The sequence below is a fragment of the Lissotriton helveticus genome, chromosome 6, assembly GCF_964261635.1.
Source record: "Lissotriton helveticus chromosome 6, aLisHel1.1, whole genome shotgun sequence".
In the NCBI taxonomy this organism is placed as follows: domain Eukaryota; kingdom Metazoa; phylum Chordata; class Amphibia; order Caudata; family Salamandridae; genus Lissotriton; species Lissotriton helveticus.
The window spans coordinates 1,453,118,072-1,453,143,844 of NC_136067.1; the positions used below are offsets into that span (position 1 = coordinate 1,453,118,072).

The window sequence follows — 25,773 nt, forward strand, 5'->3', positions numbered from 1 at the left end:
AGCAATCAAACCACACAGACCCAGAGACACATTTCAAAACAAATATCAGTGAAACAATCCTTTATAAACCTAAACGAAATTACCCCAGATTATAATCAGCACTAATTAATTATAGTGCATATCACAAGTCAAGTATGTAACATTAATGCAATTTTCCTTAATCCAACTTGGATTTATCTTGTTCTTTGCAGATCTTTCCACATTAGTGCAAAGAATCACTTCCGTACCTCACGTGCTACTGTGATCAGGCTGACATCCTAACAACTGAAAATCCATGCATTAAAATCCCCCTTTCTAGGAACCCTGGCACACATGCTCTTTGTTCTACTTGCCAGATTCCAAGCACACATGTCACGTGGCAACCTGTTTAACTTCTTCAGGTGTATATTTCAGTTTCTCTTTTGTCACCCCTTCAGAAAATGTGAACCTGACTAGACCCCCAAGTTCAGAATCTTTTATGAAATAATTAACTTTGTCCTACCTTATTTAGCTCCCATGCTGCTTCCTTGCATTTCTCACATTAACGTATCATATATGTTCTTTGTAACCACACAAGAAAAACCTTTCCGCCTGCTTAGAGCTGCAGAGACAACCCAGTATTTGAATTGGGAGTACACTAGTAAGCTCACATTCTCCCACTTTCCTGTTGCACTCTGTGTGAATGGTACAGATGCATATATTATTCTCAATACCAGATCTCGTAGGAAACCTCTGTACTCCTAATAAAGTAAATAGGACTCAATTGTCAAAAACCAAACGTTGGGATACCATCCTTGGTGAATACTTCTGTTTAAAAAAAACAAAGAGACTCAAAGTAACAGGGAATACTAAAAACTTTGCTTCAGTCCATTTCAACTTTTAATCTACCAAACCAATAGCAAAATGAACCTCATGTTCTCAAACATGAAATGGGCCGAAAAAATAATGTGAGTGTTCTCTCACATGTTTTTGGTAAATCCACACCCCCTTCGGAATTTCCCTGGTGCTCAAATTGTTATCCACCCCTCTGCATACCTCTGTACTTCACACCTCAAATCCTTGTTCAAGGACAGCCACAAATATGTCTCCCTTAATCTTTTCATATTGAATGTCAAACCAAATGGTTGACATGTATCAAATCAACTAGTTTAGCAAAAAACTGGATGGGATAATGTTTTCTCCACTCAGCAAGATTTCACCCTCAATGGATAATCCTGGAGCTATATTGGCAAACAGCTTAAACTCGCCCATCAAATTTCTGTTGGCCATAGCGGATTAACATACTCTGTAAGTCTAGTCAATAGTTTCCAATGTTTCTTTTCATTGTTTTTTTGTGATACAACTCTTATCTTTTGTACACTCATCCAAATAAGGTATATCCTTTTCTTTAGTGAGTTGCAACCTTTTCTTACTCCCAGGTATGTGATCAGTAGTAAACTTATATCCCAAAAGTTCTGGATAAAATATAGCAAGTCTGGTAGTAGACTTTATAGTGTGTCCCCTGTACATGTATATAGTTGGCCTATGTTCAGCCTTCAGCATAAACGTGATTACCCAAAAATATAATTTACATTTCTGCACTGCCCAATCTCAAGCAAGCATCTCTGTCTCAGTGACAAAGTACTGTTTTTCCTTCTCCCTCAAAATATATGCTGCAAATGCAATGTTTGATTTTCCTCTTTTGTCAGTTTATCTGAGCACTCTTCTCCCTAAACCATGATCGCTAGTGTCAACCATCGCACAAATAAGGATTCCTGGAATATAAGGCTGTAAACTGGGTGCAAAAATAAACCGGTTCTTGATACTGTCAAAAGTCTGTGTTTGCTTAGCCTGCTTTCAAATCCTTCGTATTCCCCTCTTCCCACCACATCCTTTATTGGTAGGAGAGGGGCCTATAATTCTGCCACCCTTAAGGAGCAAATCCCAAGGGACTGTTCAGTCATCATATCTTCCTCTCTACAACCACCACCTTCATTCTGAGCATGCTCGTCTGCTTATGCCTCAGTCCTAAATGTGGAGTTATTGCCTTACTGAACAAGGAGCCAGTGGAGAGGTGCGTGCGGAAGACACATTCATGGGATTTTACTCTCCTTCTTGGTTCCCAGGAAGGATGGGGGCTTTAGTCTCTCTTGGATCTCCACCTTATGAACTTGTTCTTTCGGCTGGACAAATTCAAGGTGCTATCTCTGAACCAGCTCCCGCTGGTCTTGAACTTGGGAGATTTGTTTGTCTTCCTAGACCTCATATATTCCTGTTTCTATCTTCCAAATGTCCCAATCCACAAGCACCAGTTGAGATTCACAATGCAATCCCTACACTATCTGTTTATAATCCTCCTGTTCAGGCTGACTACAGCCACACATGACTTTCTGGAACTTTTCAGGATGGTCCAGCAACTCTCTATGCTACATCCCAAGGAGTTTGAATGTGCTTGGTAACTCTGGCCTTTCTGACCCCAGTTGCTCCTGATGCCACTCCTCCACAGGGTTTTGTGCCTATGGTGAACTATAAATCAGCTACAGTCCCATTGCTCTAAGTCCTTCAGCATGGAATTTGAAGATGACTACACCGACAGAGTTGCTTCTATTACCAGGCATGAAGTCACTGGGGAAAATACAATCTACAAGGCAAAGAAGGTCAAGGCTAATTTTAACAATGAACCGTATTCTGAACTGCTCCCCAAGACCTAGAGGACCATGCATTTGGAGATTTGCTGCTCAGATTCGGATGCCTTAGCAATGACAATGGCCAGAAGGAGGGTGACCACTCCAAGGCTGATCATCATCTGTCACCTTACAATACTAACACTTGCCTCTACTTGGACTTGCAAAATGAAGTGGCCTAGCCTCTACACCAAAAGGTGAAATTTCATACCCCTCTAGGCCTGCTTCAGAGGGGATTTCATCTTTCAGGAAAGTAATTTTAAAGGCAGCAGAAACCTTTGGTTTGACTTTACCTTCTGTGGATATAAAATCTGGCATCACTGACTGAATACTTGGAGCTCTTACCAGCAACGTTGGAGCTTTTGCTTCCATTGAATGAGGCTCTCTTGGACCCTATCTTATATGTCATTTGTAGGTAGGTTACCAGATACTATGACCTGCTCCAGGTGATCTGTAGTTTTTGTCCACCCACTCATGACTATAGAATCTGATTCAAACATTGTCATCATTAAAACAGACTCCTGAAACCTTTCCTGTAGCTCCCCCAGACTGCAAACAGTGTCGCTCTTGTATCGGTAGGCCTGTGCTGCTGCTTTGGTACGCTTGAATGCATTCTGTATTTTCAAGAGATGCCTTGGCTGTGTCTATGCACACATCTTAGACAGTAAGCAGCTATTCCGTGAGACGTCTAACTCCTCTTTGGAGAAAAGCTGTTCTTCGTCTCGAGCCCTCAGCATGGCTGCCTTGCATAGCAATTCCAGCAACAGTATTGGAACATCTGTGGTCAATCTAGTAGTGAATTCAATTTTGTTAAAAGCAGTGGGCTTAGTTTAAACATTGCAGCGGCTATTTCGCTTCTTTAGATAAAAGGGTGGATCTATGGGCATCGTGAGCCACAGTAGATTCAATAGCCACCATTGTTTGCAGCTTCTGCTGCTTCCAAATCCCTCTAATTCCCCTTGTCCCCCCACGTTCCTCTTTTGGTGGGAGAGGGGTCTTTCATTTTGTCATCCATTTGTCAACATTTTGACCTCCTGAGGCGGAAGCCGGGAGAGTCGAGCTAGCGTTTTAAAATTGTGTAAAACTGTGTAAACTGAAGTGATTTTAGACTTTATTTTACCATTTTGAGTGTGTTTTTAATGTGATTTACAACATTCCTACCTCGATCCCCCTCTGCCACGGGATACTTTCTCGTGTGGACGCCCTGCCCTGTGACACGCAGGCCACGCCCACCACCTGACAGGCCACGCCCCTTTTTAGACGAACGTTCAAATAGCGCGCCAAACCTAGCGCGAGGCAGAACATTTTGACCTTCTGAGGCGGAAGCCGGGAGAGTCGAGCTAGCGTTTTAAAATTGTGTAAAACTGTGTAAACTGAAGTGATTTTAGACTTTATTTTACCATTTTGAGTGTGTTTTTAATGTGATTTACAACATTCCTACCTCGATCCCCCTCTGCCACGGGATACTTTCTCGTGTGGACGCCCTGCCCTGGGACACGCAGGCCACGCCCACCACCTGACAGGCCACGCCCCTTTTTAGACGAACGTTCAAATAGCGCGCCAAACCTAGCGCGAGGCAGAACATTTTGACCTCCTGAGGCGGAAGCCGGGAGAGTCGAGCTAGCGTTTTAAAATTGTGTAAAACTGTGTAAACTGAAGTGATTTTAGACTTTATTTTACCATTTTGAGTGTGTTTTTAATGTGATTTACAACATTCCTACCTCGATCCCCCTCTGCCACGGGATACTTTCTCGTGTGGACGCCCTGCCCTGGGACACGCAGGCCACGCCCCCCACCTGACAGGCCACGCCCCTCCCTCCGCCACTATTTATCATGTGTTTCCACCGGAAGCGCAGCGGACGGGCGCAGCGGGGGCGCCTAAGGCAAGCCCGTCTGCGCCCGTCCGCAACCAGAACGCGGCCGGGGCCAGACATGCTGCTGGCGGTGGATCACAAGGTGGAAGGATAGTGTGGTCAGGTGAGGACCTAAAGGCTCTGGCTCCCCCATCCAAATGCTGCCCACACTCTACAGACCCTCTGACCTTCGCCCCTCCTTATATATGCAGCAATTGTGAGATAGTTTTTGGCAATGAAGACTCTGTGAGGCCTCCTAATCCCAAATCTCCATCTCAGATAGGCCTTAGAGCTGGTTTACTGAATTGCAGATCTCTAGCCAAACATGCTGATGATGTCTGGCTTTTACTTGAAGAACAGGAATGGGATATCCTGTTTTTAACAGAAACATGGATTAAGGAAGACAACTTGACCTCCATTGCACTGGCAGTCCCTTCGGGATTTAAAATATGCCTCGTCAACCGCTCGGGGACAAAAAGAGGCGGTGGCGTAGCCATTATTTTTAAAGAGCACTTGATATTAACTTCCTCAGCCCCCATGACTATTCAAGGAATTGAAGGCCTTCACTTCTGCTTTCAGGCGAGCCCTCAGCTTTCACTAGCAGGACTGGTGATATATCGCCCCCCGGGCGGCGTAGATCCCAACTTAATTACCCTACTGGACACGATTGTTCAGAGCTCGCTCATCCACCCCCATTTCATTGTGGTGGGGGACTTCAACATCCATATGGATAAACCCGACTGTGCAATGGCAGAGCTACTCAGAGCTACTTTAAGCACGGCCAGTCTTAGACTGATCAATGAGGGCCCTACACATACGGGGGCCATACTATTGATCTCATCTTCTCTAACATTAAAAATGTGCTGCCCGAGGTACCACTCCCCCTGACTTGGTCAGACCACTCACTTGTCCCATTTACACTGAACCTGGTGCACGACATTTCTGCGTCCAGCAAATGTTACTTTCTGAAAAGGCAATGGAAAAAGCTGACCCCCGAAACTATGGGCCCTGTCTTGGCAAAAACCACCCCATCTTTGACAAACAATGCCAATTTGGATGCTCAACTCCTCAACGAGTGGGTTGGAAAGATGGTCTCCTCCATTGCGCCAGCCTCCCGAGCACTATCAAAAAGAGACTCTCCCTCAGCACCCTGGTTCTCGCAGGAATTAAGAAAAGAGAAAGCAGCTTGTAAAAAACTGGAGAGACTCTGGAGAGCAAGTTATGGCCTGGAGGAAAGGACTAGGTATAAGGAAGCCTCAAAAAATCTACGGAAAGCTATTAGGAAAAGTAAAAAACGCTTTTACGCAGACTTGATTCTACAGGCAGAACAGTCTAGTAAACAGATCTTCAAAGTAGTACAGTCGTTTTTTAAACCAAAGTGCATTGAGAGGGAGGTGGCTCCAACAGCTATGCTTTGTGAGCAAATTTCCGAGTTCTTTGACCAAAAAATTAAAAAGGTCTATGACTCTTTTGGACCAGTAATAAAAACAGTGAAACAGGACCTCGCGAGTAATGGCAAGCTAGGTGAGACTCTCACCCAGTTCCTGAATATCCCTCTGAGTGAAGTAAGGCAAGAACTTGTCCGATGCAAATCTGGTTCACCCGACGACCCCTGCCCTGCAAAACTATGGAGCTCTATAGCCGACTTCGTAGCCCCGACACTTCAACATATCTGGAACTCCTCCATTGTTTCGGGCATATTTCCGGATGTATGGAAACATGCTACCCTCCTGCCCTTAAAGAAAAAGCCTAATGGGGATCCAGAAGATCTTACTAATCTCCGCCCGATTTCCCTATTAGCTGCCCCGGGAAAAATGTTGGAGAAAGTCATACAGCGCCAACTGAGTAAATTTGTAGAAGTAAATAAAATCCTACATGAAACACAGTCTGGCTTCCGCCCCGGCTTTAGTACGGAAACAGCGCTTATTGAGGTAGCCGAGTCAGTAAGGTGGTCGATGGATGCAGGGAACTCAGCAATGCTGGTACTCCTGGATCTGTCGGCCGCCTTCGATACGGTGGACCACGCCAGACTACTCAGCCGGCTGGCTGAGATAGGGATTCAGGATAAGGCGCTGGGTTGGATACACTCCTATCTATCCCAGAGAACTCAGAAGGTGGCACTTGGGACGATCTCTTCGGCACCCAAGACCCTTGGCTGTGGAGTTCCGCAGGGGTCGGCCCTAAGCCCCCTTCTGTTCAACGTCTACCTTGCTCCTCTCTTTACGCTAATTGCCAACTGGGGTGTCAAGGCAATTTCGTATGCCGACGACACCCTGTTGGTATTTCCGTATTCCGAGATCACGCAAGAGTCCTTTTCAAACTTCAAAGGCTGTCTCCAAGATGTAGCTCATTGGATGAATGCAAATAAATTAAAACTCAATGCCAATAAGACTGAAGTTATCTTTTTTGGCAAGGGTCCCCCTCCCGCGTCAGAATTTTGGTGGCCGATGGAGATGGGCCCTGCCCCCTCACCTAGTCACACGGCAAAAAATCTTGGAGTGAGATGGGATGATAGCATGTCCTTTACCTCCCATATCCAACAAGTTGCCGGCTGTTGCATGAGTAAACTGAGAAATCTCCGGAAAATCCTCAAACTCCTACCAGAGAGCTGCCGAAAAACGGTTATCCATGCTACTGTTACCTCAAGGCTGGATTATGCCAACGGACTCTACCTAGGCCTACCAAAATACCTGACACAAAAGCTTCAGGTAGTTCAAAATGCGGCTGCGAGACTGCTACTGCGACTTCCACTCAAGCAGTCAATCTCTCCGCATCTTCGATCTTTGCACTGGCTGCCAGTTGCCAGCAGGATAAAGTTTAAAGCACTGACGTTGGCATTTAGATCTCTGCATGGCTCCTGTCCAGAATACTTGAAAAACCGCCTCCCCAGATACTCCCAAACCCGTGCATTGCGGTCCAATTGTCGTGTTCAGTTGACAGTCCCACGCACGAAAAAGGTGCGATTAGGCGGTCGGACTTTCTCGGCTAACGTTTCCGCCCTGTGGAATGCCCTGCCACAAGAAATTCAACAGGCTCCTTCTGAACCCTGTTTTAAGACACTGCTGAAAATTTGGCTCTTTATCCAACCCCGTTAGTTTTCCCATCATTAGCCCCAGGTCATCTGTGTTCTATTAGCGCCGGGACACCTCCTCGCGAGGTAGCTGTTGCGCTATACAAAATCCAGTATTATTATTATTATTATTATTGGGGGCAAATCTCAAAGAACTGTTGAGTCATCCATATCTTCCTCTCTAGACCAACCACGTTCATTCAGAGCATGCTTGTCTGCTCATCACGCGATACTAGAGGTAAAGTCATTGCCGCACTGGACAAAGAGCCCATGAATGGGTGCATCTGGAAGACAAATTCATGGGATTTTACTCTCCTTTTGGTTCCCAAGAAGCATGGAGACTTTAGCCTAGCTTGGATCTCTATCTTATGAACCTGTTCATCGGGCAGGGAAAATGCAAGATGATGTTCCCAAGTCTGCTCCTTGTTGGCCTTGTACTTGGGACATTGGCTTGTTTTTCTAGACCTCGTGGATTCCTACTTCCATCTTCCAATTTTCCCCGTCCACGGGCAGAACCTTTGATTTACAATGGAATCCCTACACTATCTGTTTGTGGTCCTCCTTTTCAGGCGTCCTACAGCCACACATCTTTAAGAAGGTGCTGGTGGTTTTGGCAGCTTCACTGTGGTGGTCATGAGTGTATGCATTTCCATGTGTATATTTCTGGCTGGTGATGGCAGAGTGCCTGTTGCTGATTTAGTTTAATTTAGTTTATGGGTTTATATAGAGCGTGATTCAACCCCCAGAGGGTATCTCGGTGCTCGCAGATTTGCAGAAGAAGATGTGGGTGGGCTGGTCTAAAAGAATGCAGTTTTCAAGGCCTTTCTAAATTTCAGGTGGTCTGGGCATTGTTTTAGGGCAGTTGGAAGTTGGTTCCATATTAGTGGTGCCTGATATGAAAAGGCCTTGCATCCTGTTTGTGCTTTTTTGATCCTGGGGATTTTATACAGAGATTTCGAGCCAGATCCTAGGTCTCTTTGGGGAATATACTGATGAAGCCTCTCTGCCAAGTAGGAGGGTCCATTACCCCATATTGCCTTGTGTGTCAGGCAACAGATTTTAAACTTCACCTGTTTCCTCACTAGCAGCCTGTGAAGTTGGTGTAGAAGAGGGAATGAATCTGATCTGTGAGGGGCGTTTAAGACTAAGCGTGCTGTGGTGTTTTGTACCATCTGAAGGCGATTGAGGGAGGACTTGGCTGTGACCATTAAGGCGCTGCAATAATCTAATTTACTGAGCACCAGGGTGTGGATCAGGGTCTTTTGCAAGGAATCGGGATGATAGGGAAACACTCTTCTCAGCAGGCCCAATGCGTGAAAACATGAGCCAACAGTATGGGTTACGTGCTCTTTCATAGCTAGAGACTGTTGGAGAAGTACCCCTAAGTTCTTTGCTGTTTTTTTGGTTTGGGAGGCAGAGCGGTTCCCAGTTCTTTGGGCCACCAATCAGGAGTCCATACCAGTGGGGCTCCTCCGAAGAGCATGACTTTCGTTTTTCCGGCATTCAGCTGTAGGAAGTTGTTTCTCATCCATTGTGAGGTAGCTAGCATGCCAGAAGAAAAGGAGAATTGGGCTGTTTGGGATGTCTTGTTGAAGGAAAAGGTAAGCTGTGTGTCATCTGCATAGGATATTGGGACAAACCCATGACTCCTTAGGAGAGCCGCCAGGGGAGCAATGTATATATTGAACAAGGTTGGGCTTAGACACGAGCCTTGAGGTACTAACTTGGTCAGTTCTATGAAGTTGGACCGGTATGGGCCCAAGTTGATGGTCTGGGTACGACTAGAGAGGAAGCTGGTCAACCATTGCAGCGCCACTCCCCCAATCCCGGCTTCCCTCATTCTCATGAGCATAGTCTGGTGGTCAACCGTATCGAATGCTGCGGAAAGATCTAACACCACCAGGAGGGTAGGGTGGCCCTGATCTAGTGCAAGCCTGATGTTGCCGGATCCAGGACCATCTTCAGCAGACTATAACTCTTGTCAACAACCTGTGTTTAACCATCAACATCTTGAAGTCTCCCCACACTCCCACACAGTGGCTCACCTTTATTGAGTGGTGCTAGGCACATCCCTCATGAAGGCCTTTCATCCTTTTCAGAGGATCACATATATTCTGGCAATTGTTCTGAAGTGTGTGATTCAAGTTTGGGAACAGATCCTGCCAGTCTTGCGCTAGAATTTTGGTCTAGAGCATGTTTTGGTGCCCCATGCCTGGTGGTGAAAGAGAGCCCTCTAGTGGGGACCTAGTATGCAATTGCTGCAAAACCAATTAAGTGTTTTTGCTCAGGTACAAATCTTTATGTCTGCAACAGTATATGCCCTTGTGGATGGACTCATCCATCCTTCGAGGGATAATTCATTTAGCACTCAGCAAGCTTAGGCTACTATGGATGCCTTCTTGCTTGGATTGGGTGCCTATCTGAGTGACACGATGGCTGGAAGGAGCTCAACTGGGTGACATGATGGCTAGTGGGCCTTTGGTCCAAGTCTGCGCCACACCTGATCATAAATATTCTTGAACTGCAGGCGATCCCTCTTACCGCAAAGACTGTTCGTTCTTGCAGCTCAGGAAGCAATGCCCAGATTTTGTCTGAAAACACCACCACTGTCCATTATATGAACAAACGTGATGTGGTGTCATAGACCTTATTTTGAGAGGCGATTAGCCTGTGGGAAATGGGTGCAGGGATGTGGAGTCTTCATGATAGCACCCCACTTCACATGCTCCTTCAGTGCTGTCTTTTGCTAGAAGATCATGAGTGGGTGTTATAACCTGATGTTAAGGAGGTGATCTTCTCCACATAAAGTTGTGTGTATCTCTTTGCCATGACCTAGGACCATAAGCATCCTCAGTTTTGTATGATACACTTCCCCTTGAATGGTTCTTGGGGGGATGCTAATGGTTCAGCTCGTCTTAGGGCCTGCTGTATGCATTCCTGCTGATCTTGCTTTGTATGATCAGATGCCCCTGATTATGATTGCTCTAGTCTGGGCAGGTAGTGTCTGCTAGGCGGATCTGTTATCACTCTGCATTGGGCCACCTATTCCAGTCCCACACAGAGCATCACAAGTCCTCCATTCCAATCCTCCGACACTCTTGCTGGACACTGGGAGTTTGAGCACTAGCAGCTAGAATCATTTTGCCTTCTTAAAGTGATGGCAGATGTCATTTTGGCATCTCAGACGCCTGCCGTACATAAAAACCTTCTATGCAGGCTACTGAAACAAGTTTGTGTTGTGGTTGAATCCTTTTACTTCTGACCTGTCTGATAACTTGTGATTTTACTTGTCCCTTTCACAGCAAGGTCTGGGGGTGGCCAGAGTTGAAGGCTATCTGGCAGTTCTGCCTGTTTTTGTGTCCTTCTGACCAACCTTCCAATTTAAACCTCAATTAGTGACACCTTTTCTGAAAGGCTTGCCTTATTTGTTACCTCCCACACATTTTATTGTTACTCAGTGGTATTTGTCCCATGTTTTGACTTTATTAATGGTATCTGCATCTGAGCCAATGAATTGTTGCTTGGTTCAACTTCTTATTCTAAGAACAGTTCTGGTAGTGATTACCTTGGCTCGCGGGTGAACGTTATGCCCTTTCATTTTGTCTGCCCTTCAAAGTTTTCTACGTGGATAAGTTTGTGTTTTGCACTTGTTCATCTTTATTAGCCAAAGGGATTTCTCCATTTCATATGGGTGAGTCTATTATCCTTCCAACCTTCATTCCTCCTCTGTATCCAACCACGGAGGAGGAATGGCTGCACAGGCCAGAAGGGATAAATAACACTTTCTAAGGCTTTGCTTGAGCTAAAATAAAAGAGGCAAAGCAGTGACCAGCCACACCATTTCTCTCTGGGTCAACCATTAGTATCTATGCCCTGGCCAAGACAGAAACTGTAGAGGCTGTTTGTGCTCATTTCGTTAGGGCCATAGCTGCTTACATTGCCCTTTTAGAGGCTTTCTGTTTGCCAACATGGTGATATCTCATTGCAAGACATTTTGGGACATGTTGTGTATTATACATAGTTTCCAACATCATACAAATTAATTGTGCTACTTAGTAACAATCATGTATTATGCTTTAAACCAATCCAACCTTCTAGTGGGTAAGTATGTGTACACTTCCGTGACCCATCCTCTCTCAGTGGTCACCGTCATGGTTCTACTGTTGATATCGTACAACAGTGAGTTGGACCTCCTGCCCCTAGTTGCATTCAAATCTTGGTTGTGCAAATGATAACATTACTACCTGTATTTCCCTAAAGGGCATACACCAAATAATGTTCTAATGTAAAAAGTGTTCAAAATGTGATCCTAATAATTTAGAGAGTTCACCATACAGCTCAATATTATAGTCCTATTACTCTTATAAAAACGCCACGCAGGAGTTCAAATCTGATTACCCCACATTCATAAATGTACATGTAATTCTTCACCCCGAATTTGTCTGTGAGGGGGTCATAGTTTTATATTTCATTACATACTTTGATTTCAACTATCTCAAAGCTTTAGTTCTTCTGTGTCCTCCTCTAATTGATCTTTCCATCAAATCAGCTCCCCAAAGAAATCAGATATAGGATCACCGCCATGTACTGTTTCATAATGCTGTGCTACTCAGTAATTAGTGGGCTTGTTCTCACTTTCCGGTAGACATTTCTAGCATCCTCTTATGACGTAGACAAGTAGTGCTTTCACTATACAACATATTGCAGGGACATTTGAGGATATAAATCACATTACACGAAACGTGTTTTCCAATTGAATATTTTTTCCCATTGACCACATACTCTTGTTAATATTCCGTGTTTACAAGCCTTACATTTAGGGTGTTTACAAAAGCCTTTTTTTAGGTCTCGCCTGACCCAGCACTTGCGCTGGTCTGGCCAGACCTTAAGTAAGAAGGGCTTCAAAAAATGCTACCGCCGGCTACAGCTTGCAGTGCATGTGCGCGGGCGCGCGCTTAGGAGCAGAGGCACCTAGTCATGCTCATTAAGCGCCCGCGATCACTTTCACTTTCGCCTGCGATCACTTTCACGGCGCTCCTTTGATGTTCTCCTTCAAAGAACATGTTTTTGTGTTAATGCTTTGCTGCTGCCCGTTTGACTTACAACGTGCTTTCTCTTTACTCAAACTCGATGTTTGTGTTCCTTTATTTTGAGATGCTTTTAGTATTACTGTCACACACACAACCACAACCACACACATGAACAACCACACGCACAACCACACACACAACCTCAACCACACACACACACAACCTCAACCACACACACACACAACCACACACACACACACAACCTCTCACACACACACACAACCTCAACCACACAACCACACACACACAACCACACACAACCACACACACAACCACAGCCACACACACAACCACACAACCAACCACACACACACAACCACACACACACAACCACACACAATACGACACACACACAATCCCACACACACAACCACACACCCAAACACACCACACACCCAACCACACACCCAACCACACACACATAACCACACACAACCACACACACCCAGCCACACACACACAACCTCAACCACACACACACACAACCACACACACACACACAACCTCAACCACACAACCACACACACAACCACACACACACAACCACAGCCACACACACAACCACACAACCAACCACACACACACAACCACACACAATACGACACACACACAATCCCACACACACAACCACACACCCAACCACACCACACACCCAACCACACACCCAACCACACACACCCACACACACAACCATAAGCACACACACAACCACAAGCACACACACAACCACACACAACCACACACACACAAACACAACACACACAACTGCACACACACAACCACACACACAACCACACACACACACACACACAACCACAAACACACACAACCACACACATACACAACCACACACAACGTGCTTTCTCTTTCCACAAACTCGATGTTTGTGTTCCTTTATTTTGAGATGCCTTTAGTATTACTGTCAAACACACAACCATGCACCCAACCACACACACACACAACCTCAACCCCACACACACAAGCACACATACAACCACACACAACCACACACAACCACACACACAACCACAAACACAACACTCCCAACCACACACACACAACCACAACCACACACACACAACCACACACCCACAACCACACACACACAACCACAAACACACACAACCACACACACAACCACACACAACGTGCTTTCTCTTTCCACAAACTCGGTGTTTGTGTTCCTTTATTTTGAGATGCCTTTAGTATTACTGTCAAACACACAACCACACACCCAACCACACACACACACCCAACCACACACACATACAAACCGACACACACAACCACACATACAACCACACACACACAACCACACACACACACAACCACACACACACAACCACACACACAGCCACACACAACCAACCACACACACAACCACCACAACCACACACACACTCACACACAACCACACACACACTCACACACAACCACACACCCAACCACACCCATCCACACACACCCACAACCTCACCCACAACCCAACAACCCCACACCCACAACCCCACACCCACAACCCCACACCCACAACCCCACACCCACAACCCCACACACACAACAACACACCCACAACCGCACACACACACAACGTCCTTTCTCTTTCCACAAACTCGATGTTTGTGTTCCTTTATTTTGAGATGCCTTTAGTATTACTGTCAAACACACAACCACACACAACCACACACCCAACCACACACACACAGAACCTCAACCCCACACACACAACCACACACACAACCCCGCACACAACCGCACACAACCACACACAACCACACACACAACCACACACACACACAACCACACACACACAACCACACACAACAACCACACACGCACAACCACACGCACAACCACACGCACAACCACACGCACAACCACACGCACAACCACGCGCACAACCACACGCACAACCACACGCACAACCACACGCACAACCACACGCACAACCACACACACAACCACACACAACCACAACCAACCACACACACATAACCACACTCAACCATAAGCACACACACAATCCCACACAATCACAACCACACACACAACCACACACACAACCACACACACACAACCACACACACACAACCACACACACAACCACACACACACAACCACACACACAACCACACACACAATCAACCACACACAATCAACCACACACAATCAACCACACACAACCAACCACACACACAACCACACATAACCACACCCAAACAGACACAACCACACACACACACACAACCACACACACACAACCACAACACACACAACCACACACACAACCACACATACAACCACAAACACAACCACACAACCAATCGCACACACAACCACACACCCAACCACACCCATCCACCCCCACAACCGCACCCATACACACCCACACACACCCACACACAACCACACACACCCACACACAACCACACACACCCACACACAACCACACACACACACCCACACACACACAACCACACACACACACAACCACACACACACACACACACACACACAACCACAAACACACACACACACAACCACAAACACACACACAACCACAAACACACACACACACACAACCACAAACACACACACACACACACACACACAACCACAAACACACACAACCACACCACACCACACACCCAACCACACACAACCACACACACAACCACAAACACAACACAAACAACCACACACACAACACAACCACACACACAACCACACACACAACCACACACACAACCACAAACACAACCACACAACCAATCGCACACACAACCACACACCCAACCACACCCATCCACCCCCACAACCGCACCCATACACACCCACACACACCCACACACACCCACACACAACCACACACACCCACACACAACCACACACACCCACACACACACAACCACACACACACAACCACACACACACAACCACAAACACACACACACACACACAACCACAAACACACACAACCACAAACACAACCACAAACACACACACACACACACACACAACCACAAACACACACACACAAACACACAACCACACCACACACCCAACCACACACACAACCACAAACACACACACACACACACACACAACCACACCACACACCCAACCACACACACAACCACACACACAACCACACACACACCCACACACACACCCACACACAACCACACACACATAACCACACACAACCACACACACCCAGCCACACACACACACAACCTCAACCACACACACACACAGCCACACACACAACCTCAACCATACAACCACACACAACCACACACACAACCACACACACACAACCACAGCCACACACACAACCACACAACCAACCACACACACACAACCACACACAATACGACACACACACAATCCCACACACACAACCACACACCCAACCACACCACACACCCAACCACACACACCCACACACACAACCATAAGCACACACACAACCACACACACACAAACACAACACACACAACCGCACACACAACCACACACACACAACCACACACACACAACCACACACACAACCACACACACAACCACACACACACACACACACACACACACACACACAACCACAAACACACACACACACAACCACAACCACACACAACGTCCTTTCTCTTTCCACAAACTCGATGTTTGTGTTCCTTTATTTTGAGATGCCTTTAGTATTACTGTCAAACACACAACCACACACCCAACCACACACACACACAGAACCTCAACCCCACACACACAACCACACACACAACCCCGCACACAACCGCACACAACCACACACACACACAACCACACACACACAACCACACACACAACCACACACGCACAACCACACGCACAACCACACGCACAACCACGCGCACAACCACGCGCACAACCACACGCACAACCACACGCACAACCACACACACAACCACACACAACCACAACCAACCACACACACATAACCACACTCAACCATAAGCACACACACAATCCCACACAATCACAACCACACACACAACCACACACACAACCACACACACAACCACACACACACAACCACACACACACAACCACACACACACAACCACACACACACACACAACCACACACACACACAACCACACACACACAACCACACACACACAATCAACCACACACACAATCAACCACACACAATCAACCACACACAATCAACCACACACAACCAACCACACACACAACCACACATAACCACACCCAAACACACACACACACACACACAACCACACACACACAACCACAACACACACAACACACAACCACACACACAACCACACACACACAACCACAAACACAAACAACCACACACACAACACAACCACACACAACCACAAACACAACCACACAACCAATCGCACACACAACCACACACCCAACCACACCCATCCACCCCCACAACCGCACCCACACACACCCACACACGACACCCACCCACACACAACCACACACACACACACACACACACACACACACCCACCCACACACACACAACCACACACACACACAACCACAAACACACACACACACACACAACCACAAACACACACACACACACACACAACCACAAACACACACACACACACACACACACACACACACAACCACAAACACACACACACACACAACCACAAACACACACAACCACACACAACAACAACCACCCACACAACCACACACAACCACACAAATCATTGGCATAGCCAATAGGTCTCGCCTTTGGGTCCTTATAAGTGTTTAGCCACACAATAGTGATGTGGTTGCACCAAGGATATTGTGCTGCATAACTAAATACTTAGAAGGTCCCAAAAGCGACACCTATTGGCTATGCCAATGCTTATTTCTAATCTTTGCCAACCCAAGTTGATCTTTTATTTTTCCAAAGTGACTGCTTGTAAGTACAGAGGATAGAGATGGAGCTGTTTTGAAAGTTTTCTGTGGACATTTGGCAGTCCTATCTTTAAGGTCTGAATCCTCAAAATATATATGCCAGGGTTTTTTCATTGTGCCCCTGACATTACTGACTCCCTTGTTGTATGGCATAATCATTCTGATGTTCTCCTTATCATCATTTCCACTTATCCTACTTGTATCCAACAGTTCTTCTCTTTTTTATCGTCTTGGTGTGTTCTGCTTTTTCTATCACATTCGGCTGCTACCATTCCTCCACTGTTGAACAATTTCTCTTAACCCTCAGCATTTCACCAAATGTTTTTTTTTTAAATATATTTTTATTAAGTTTTTTGATAAAATCACATTACATCTCATAGTGTTTATTTGTACGACAGCAGTATTGTTGTGTAGCCATATGACATACATCCTGTACTCAAAGGGTCTATATGTCGTTGCAGTCCACTAGCATTTCACCAAATGGTATACTCTATTTCAGTTTTGGGTCATGGTGACTCGAGGCATACAGTACGAGGTTAGTAGCTGTACTTTTTCTATAAATTGAGATTTCATCTTTTTCCACGTAAACTAGTGTGTCTGAAAACTCTCATTTTGCTCTGCTATTAGCACCAGGTAATAACATTTTGTCAATCTCTGAATGTGTCATAAAAGACTTGGAAATATTGAAGAAAAAAAATAAACAAAAGAAGAATTTGATCAAATGAGAACGCAAAGCTTTGAACCAATTGAGAAATGGCGAGAATATTATAATAAAAAAAGGCTGATAGAGGTAATAATATTGTGATGCTGTCAAAGCTTAAATACATGGAAATAGCATATTGACAGCTGAATAAGGCAAATGTTACAGGAAGGTTGCAGAAAACCAGATGAAACGTATAAAAGAGATGTATGTATATGGAGAAATTGGCTAACAAGAAAGGATTCAGGCCTGCTGAGTGAGAACGAGGTTAAGTTCCTTATGGTTGATTTTCCAATAATGACGATTATTTATTTCCTCCCAAAAGTGCATGAAGACTCCAAAAATCCCACGGGGTGACCTATAGTCTCTAGCATTAGCCAAGAAAGGTCAAGCATTACAACCTAAAAAAAAAAGGTGTACAATATAATCAATAAATATTATTCTTACTGAAATGTCAAATAAAGTTTTCTTTTTTTTTTTAAATCTGCATAAAAATACTTAGCACTTTCTTCATCTTGATATAATTACTAAGGTTTGTAAAGCATGTCTGACTGATAGCTAAATCACAATAAAATGGCTGCATGTCACCAGAAACCGTCTCATCCACACACGCAGGATAGATAAAATGGTGTCCCCCCCACCACTTCAGTTATACACTGTGGGAAGGTTGAGCAGCAAACATGACCTGTAAACTGGGGGTGGAGGCATGAGAGATTCAGATGCTTAAGCCGCATCACATTCCTGTGTGCAACCTGAAAAAGACGAGCTGGTCAGGGACAAATGTTCACCCGCAGATAAGGGAGTGCTGCTTGTTCTCAGTGTATACACTCAACAGTCACCACAGGCAGCACAACACGTTGGTGAGGTGCAAACTGCAGCCCTAGGGGTCCTCTGTGGGGGTGCTCACAGAAACAACAACTCCTGTAATGAGTAAAATTCATTTTATTAGGAATTAAACAGCTTCCTTTCCCACCCCCTGTGTCCTGACCACCACCTACTGAACCTATGCAGGGTACCCTCTATGAACATTCTGTCACCTCACATTCCCCTTAAGTCAGGCTCATAACAACAAAGACACCACACTGAGATCACACATAAAATGTCAGACGCAACACTGCCATAAGGGAGAAGGTAATATCTCGCAATCAGTCACTGCATTTGTTACAGAAAGAATTACATCAATAACACTAATATTTCATTGAGCACTGTAAAAATTAACGCCACCTCTGTTTCAAATATGTTTAAATATTAAATACAACCATGCCACCTTCTTTCCATGGTACATGCATTGTACTGAGAAGGGAATCACTTAGGTTGCCCTGCGGCTCTTCGGACTCCTGGGCCCTAGTGAATGCCTACTGCACCAGGGAAATTGCTTTGACCTTGTGCATTACCTCCAAACTATCCTCCTGCACAGACTGGCCGCCACTGTGAACAATGAACATTACTGCCAGCTGATGGGTGGAGGGAATGGCAGCGTCTCTGTCGCAGCACAGATGAAGAAATACATTTATAGGGGCATAGAGTGAATTATGAGTTTGCTACTCCAGAATAAAGCCAACTAGTAGCATATGTAAGCTGAAAACAAGAGCATGCTTTTTTTTCTTCTTTTCCCAGAGTTTTATATAGCGTGAAATTGACCCGAAGGTTTCAGGTATCAGAGCGCTTTACATGAGTATCAGTTGGGTTACACAAGGACACATTCATTGTTTTTTTTCTTTTTGTGAGGCACTGGGAGATTAAGTGATTTGCCTAGAATCACAGGTTGTTGAGCGTCCCTGCCGAGACTCGAACCTTGTTCCCCAGCATCGAGGTCGGCCGCTCTAGCCATAAGGTCACATAATTGTCAAGTTGTGTGTGTAAGTTATAATAGATTTATTTATTTACTTTTAATTTGTAATGACAGATGTCGTAAGCAAGTGATGTAGGTTGGTTCTGCAGCAAAAAGAACAATGGATGGACAGAATGCTGAACAATGTCAAACACTCACCTCCAGTCAGAGATCTGAGCCTAAATCCATAGTTTTTTTGCTCACCACGCCACCCCAGCTAGGACCCAGCCATATGCAAATCAGTCTTGACCCTATTCCCCATGGAAACAGTCTAGCCCAAACTGCCAGGTCATTTCTGCCCTGAACCGGAAACAAGCATCCTAGGACCGGTTTTGGGGTACCCCCCCTCATCAGCAAGGACAGCTTTGATCCAGGGGCATGGCGAGCAAGAGACCCATGTCTGGGCATCGGTGTCCCACTTGTGGTGAAAAATGCAACAAGCATTGGCATAGCCAATAGGTCTCGCTTTTGGAATCTCACAAGCATTTAGCCATGCAGCACATTATCCTGTGTGCTACAAAAACTACTGTTCTTATCGCAAAAGCTTTGACAGTAATAGGCAAATTATAGCACTGCATTGAGAAGTGCTTATTTAAAGGGTAATTTTTGTACAACAGGTAGTTTGAACTCGCATATCTGGAAGCGCTTTTATAAGTGATAATGAAGAAAAAAAGTGTTTTAGTGAAATAAATAATTTGCCTGATAACACTATTTAAGCAAGGAAGCCAGAATGTATCCAGGTTTTCTGGTTTCACTTTAAATAGCGATGAGGTAGGGGGACGGGTCAAGCTGCAAATCGGGAAGAGGGTTGGGCGATGGCACGTAACACCGGAAAGCAATCATTTTAGCTAAATCGATGCGAGAGCAAAACTGGGTTTAAAAATAAGCAGCCGCGTATTATCACGACAGCAATTCTTCCTAAACTCCTATTATGTGAACGCGATGCGATGCAAAAAATGGCAATAGTTTGAAATGGGTGTGTAGCTCTGATTCTGCACTCACTCCAAAGCTGCCCCGAAATGAAAACTGGGGAACTTTTGTCATTTGTCACGAGCGCTCGGTGCACAAAGCAAGCAGCAATGAGGGCGGGGGATGGGTCAAGCTGTGAATCAGGAGGGGGTTATGTGACAGCACGCAATACCGGAAAGCAAACATTTCAGTTCTAAATGGGTGCCCTATCATTTGCATTTGCAAAACCATGTTTCAAAAATAGTAGCCGTGTATTTTCACTACATCCGTTGTGTGAACATTTTGCGATGCCAAAAATGCCAATTGAGAGAAGTTGTAGCTCTGATTATGCACTCACTCTAAAGTTGCTGCAAATTAAAAGCTGGGAAACCTTTGTCACTTTAAGCAGCAATGAAGGAAGGGTTAGGGGACGGGTCAAGCTGCAAATTAGGAGGGGGCTGTGCGGCGGCACGCAACACCGGAAAGCAAGCATTTCAGTTCTAAAGAGTTGCCCTATCATTAGTGAGAGCAAAACCTAGTTGAAAAACAAGCGGGCCCCGCGGTGGCGAAAGTGAAAGCAACCCCTCTGATTTGTAACATGATTCACAACAGATGGCAGCCTGCGTGCCGCTGCTCGCTCCCGACAGTTGGATGCCGTGGGAGTAAACATTTACAGAAAAGTTTGGGACATGCACCCGCCTTTGGCCAATTTGCGTTCTTTCATTTTTGAAAGCCACACGCAAAGGCCAATAGAATGTGTGGAGAATAAAAAAAACATGCAAGAGTTTAGAGAAAGTTTGGAGTGATTCCAAGAGGCCTGTCAATTGAGCAGCGCATGCGCGCAGCGCTAGGCTCGACCTAAAAAGGACAATTGATGGACAGAATGCTGAACAATGTTATACACCCCAATCAGTTTTCCGACCTAAATCCATTGTTTTTTTGCTCACCGCACCACCCCAGTTTGGAACCAGCCATATGAAAATCAGTCTTGACCCTGCTCCCCATAGGAACAATTCAGCCTGAACTGTCAGGCCAGACGTTGGGGCCCGTGCTCACTATGCCACTGGTTTCACACTAGTTTTACTGATGAGGGGGTGATACCATGAATCCGGTCCCAGGATGTTTGTTTTCTGGTCCAGGGAGGACCTGGTCTGGCAGTTCGGGCTGGACTTTTCTCATGAGGAGCAGGGTCAAGACTAATTAGCATATGGCTGGGTCCAAACTGGGGTTTCATGGTGAGCTAAGACACAGTGAATTTAACCCAGATCTGTAACTTGGGGCGAGTGTTTGACAATGTTCAGCATTCGGTCCGTCATCATTTTGTGTTGCTGTAGTCACCCTAAGTTGGTAGGGTATGCCCAGACGTGAGTCCTGTGCTCGCTATTCCATTGGATTCAAGCTAGCCTGGCTGATATGGGGTGATTCCGCAAAAACCGGTCTCAGGATACTTGCTTTTCAGCCCAGGGAGGGCCTGGCCTAGCAGTTCGGCTGGACTGTATCCATGGGGAGCAAGGTCAAGATTGATTTGCATATGGCTGGATCCAAACTGAGGTGGCACGGTCAACAAAAAACAATTGATTCAACCAAGATCTGTGATTGGGGGGGAGAGTTTGACAATGTTCAGCATTCAGTCCATCATCTTTTTGTGTTGCTATAGTTACCCTAAGTGGAAAGAGTATGCCCAGACGTGAGGTCCATGCCCTCTATTTCACTGGATTTAAGCTAGCCTGAATGATACCCGGAAACCGGCCCCAGGATGCTTGTTTTCCGATCCAGTGGGGACCTGCCCTGGCAGTTTGGGCTGGACTGTTCCCATAGGGAGCAGGGTCAAGACTGATTTGCGTATAGCTGTGTCCAAACTGGGGTGGCATGGTGAGTAAAAAACAATGGATTTAACCCATACATGTGACGAGGGTGATTTTTTTTCGACTATGTTCAACCTTCAGTCATCATCTTTTTGTGTTGTTATGGTTCTGCAGAACATAATGAGAAAAATAGGATGGGAAAAGGTTGAAGGCGGTGTTCAACTATTCTTCATTGGTATTCACAATAACCATGTGTTAGAAGCAGAAGACATGTAGCTGAGAAAGCACTTCATCACAAAGTAGTTTATACTCTGAACCCTTGAAATTTGTTTCTGTGCAAAGTTCCTCACTTCTCAGTTTTTGGAAAGTGCTCAAATATGTCCTTTACCAAGTGCTGAATAATTTTGAGTTGCTCCGGCTTGGAAAATCTGGAAGGGTCATTGGATTGCTTATAAAATGATGGATAACTGATTTTTTAAATGTGTTTATTACTAGTAATGAACAACATACATGTATTAAAATGTATGTGGTAATATCTTGTACATCCACTGAACTTTAAGGAAATTTATTATTTTTCAGCAAAGATGTCAAGAAAGTTAAGTTTGCCTACAGAACTCAAGCCTGATTTAGGTAAGAAGCATGCTTTACAGATATGCTGTAATACTGTGTTAAAACTGGTATGTTCTTTAAATCGTATGATTTGAAAAGTGTATGTATTTGCATTATGTTGTAATTGTATAAATGGTTTGCATGGGATGTTTTTGCAGATCAGTACGCGTGTTTTCCACAATTTCCAGAAACTCCAAGTACATTCTTGGAAACTGCACTTTTTAAAACGTATGCAGGTAAACTAAGGTACATTTCCTTCAGGTGATGCTAACATTATTCGATTTGGCTTCAACCTTAGAACGGTGTAGGACCTGATTCTCAAACATTTTTGCTATTCTGCCTTCATTATTTCTGAGACAGAAATTCACTTAACTGGTATTTGGGAAGATTTACATCTTTAGATAGAATTTCAGACAGGGAAAACTAGAAGTAACTTTTCATTTCTTCATAAACCTGTTTGCCCCTTTTCTCTTGCTGTTTCCTTTTGAGTCATCACTTACATACCTTGACAGTTCAATGCATTGTAAAAATTCAAAACGAAAACATTTCTGATGCTCACTCTGAAGGTGATGCCCAGTCCAGCCCCATGCTAATCTTGAATCTCTGCACTATACATTTTTAGTTGCTTGTGTGCTACCACGAACTACCCGAGGTACTGCTACATGGTAATCAGTTTGAGCAATTTGGTATTTGAAATTAAGCAGCATGTAAAAGAAGGGCTATTCAGTGGCGTCACTAGGGGGGGGCGGGGGGTGCAGACCGCACCGGGTGTCACCCACATCTGGGGTGACACCAATCTAGTTAGTTAGCTGGCCACTAGTCATAGTGCTGCTTTAGTTTAGTGCAAACGCACCGCGCACAACACCACCACGGTGTGCTGTGCGCAGCTGCGCACCTTCAGACCTTCTTACAAAAAATGTAAAATACTATCTGCTACACAGTGCGCACTGCGCAGTGTGTGTGCACTCACACTGCAGCAGCACGTCGGTCGCCACGCATGCACACGATTGTGCTGGTCACTGGTGCGATGAGGATCATGCGCGGCGTACCCAGCAGTTTGTGGGTCCCAGGGCCGTCAATCTTTAGCGCTACCAATGACGGCCCTGGGACAGCACCCCCGCGCTGTGCGGGTGTGCTCTCCTGCTCTGACGCGTCACAGCGGTCACGCGCCCACCTGGAATAAAGAATTATTACCAACGACATCCGATCGAGCGCCGTCGTGGTCTCCTCTCCCCTTCAAATTCTTCTTGCTGGTGGGTCCGGATTTGGAGCGAGGCAGCAGTCGGACGGGACGATGAGAGAGAATGAAATAATATAATTTATTTATTGATGAATATGAAACATTCAAGAAGAACTAAGTTAAAAATGTGGCAGTGCAAACGAAATTAATCAGATTCAGTACAATGCTTTTTTACTGCATTCGCACAAACGAAAACACGGCCCTCTTCGATGGGCAGGTCTAGACTCTAGTGCAGAGTGCACCCGTCCGATGCCCAAACATATCTTACAGCTTTGGAGGCCTGGATAGACGGAAGGGTAACACTTGCAGGATCGTGATGGTGAGTGTTTGCATAGGTACTGTCATTGGCAGCATGGCAGGGGCAATGTGTGTGTCTTTTTTAAAACAAATTAAGCACTGGTTTGGGAGCAATATAAAGTGTCTCTCTGGGTAAAAGCCAAAACAACATTTTGGCATACAAAAATAGAGTTCACAAAAGGGTTCGAGGTTAACTCCTGGGATGATACTGCCAGCCTAATAAGGATGAGTCTTGTGAATTACAGAATGAAATAAATGTACTCCATGCCAGGTGACAACCCCAGAGCCGGCACTGGCTAACAACACCCCCCTGTGTGGAAATTCCTTCCTAGCACCAATTGTGTGTGGCGTCCCCTTTCCTTCCCTCCCTAAAAAGGGTTTATTACGATTTTTAGGGTCAGAAGGGGCGGAAAAATAACTTGTGTATATCCGCAAATGAGTAGGTTTTTGGGTGTGTCCAGGATTCCAAGGCACTTCCACCCAGGACCGCCCATTTCCTACGCACAGGAGAGGAGTAACTCGCACAGACACCTGTCTGTGTGTAAAGCACTTTTCGACTGTGTAATCTACATTCATGAGTTTGTAATACGAGGAAAGCAGGCTATTGGCTTATGGGAATCTGACCTGAACTAGAAAGGCAGATTTAGGAACGAGGCACCTGGACGCATACATTCAACCCCATCGCCTGCATATATCCCTTTGAACCTCTTCCAGAGACAAATGACCCTCCCCCTTCAAGCACATCTG

The 25,773-nt window shown here is 45.4% G+C and overlaps 1 protein-coding gene across 17 annotated transcripts in view; it reads left to right on the forward strand.

Annotated features, from left to right (window-relative positions):
- Positions 1 to 25,773, forward strand: part of STXBP5 (syntaxin binding protein 5) — a 1,512,194-nt gene that overhangs the window by 1,208,078 nt on the left and 278,343 nt on the right. For all 17 annotated transcript variants that reach the window (XM_078649248.1, XM_078649254.1, XM_078649249.1 and 14 more), the window contains one exon: positions 23,460 to 23,510. In XM_078649248.1, coding sequence (XP_078505374.1) covers positions 23,460 to 23,510 — 51 coding nt within the window. The remainder of the gene's footprint in view (positions 1 to 23,459; positions 23,511 to 25,773) is intronic.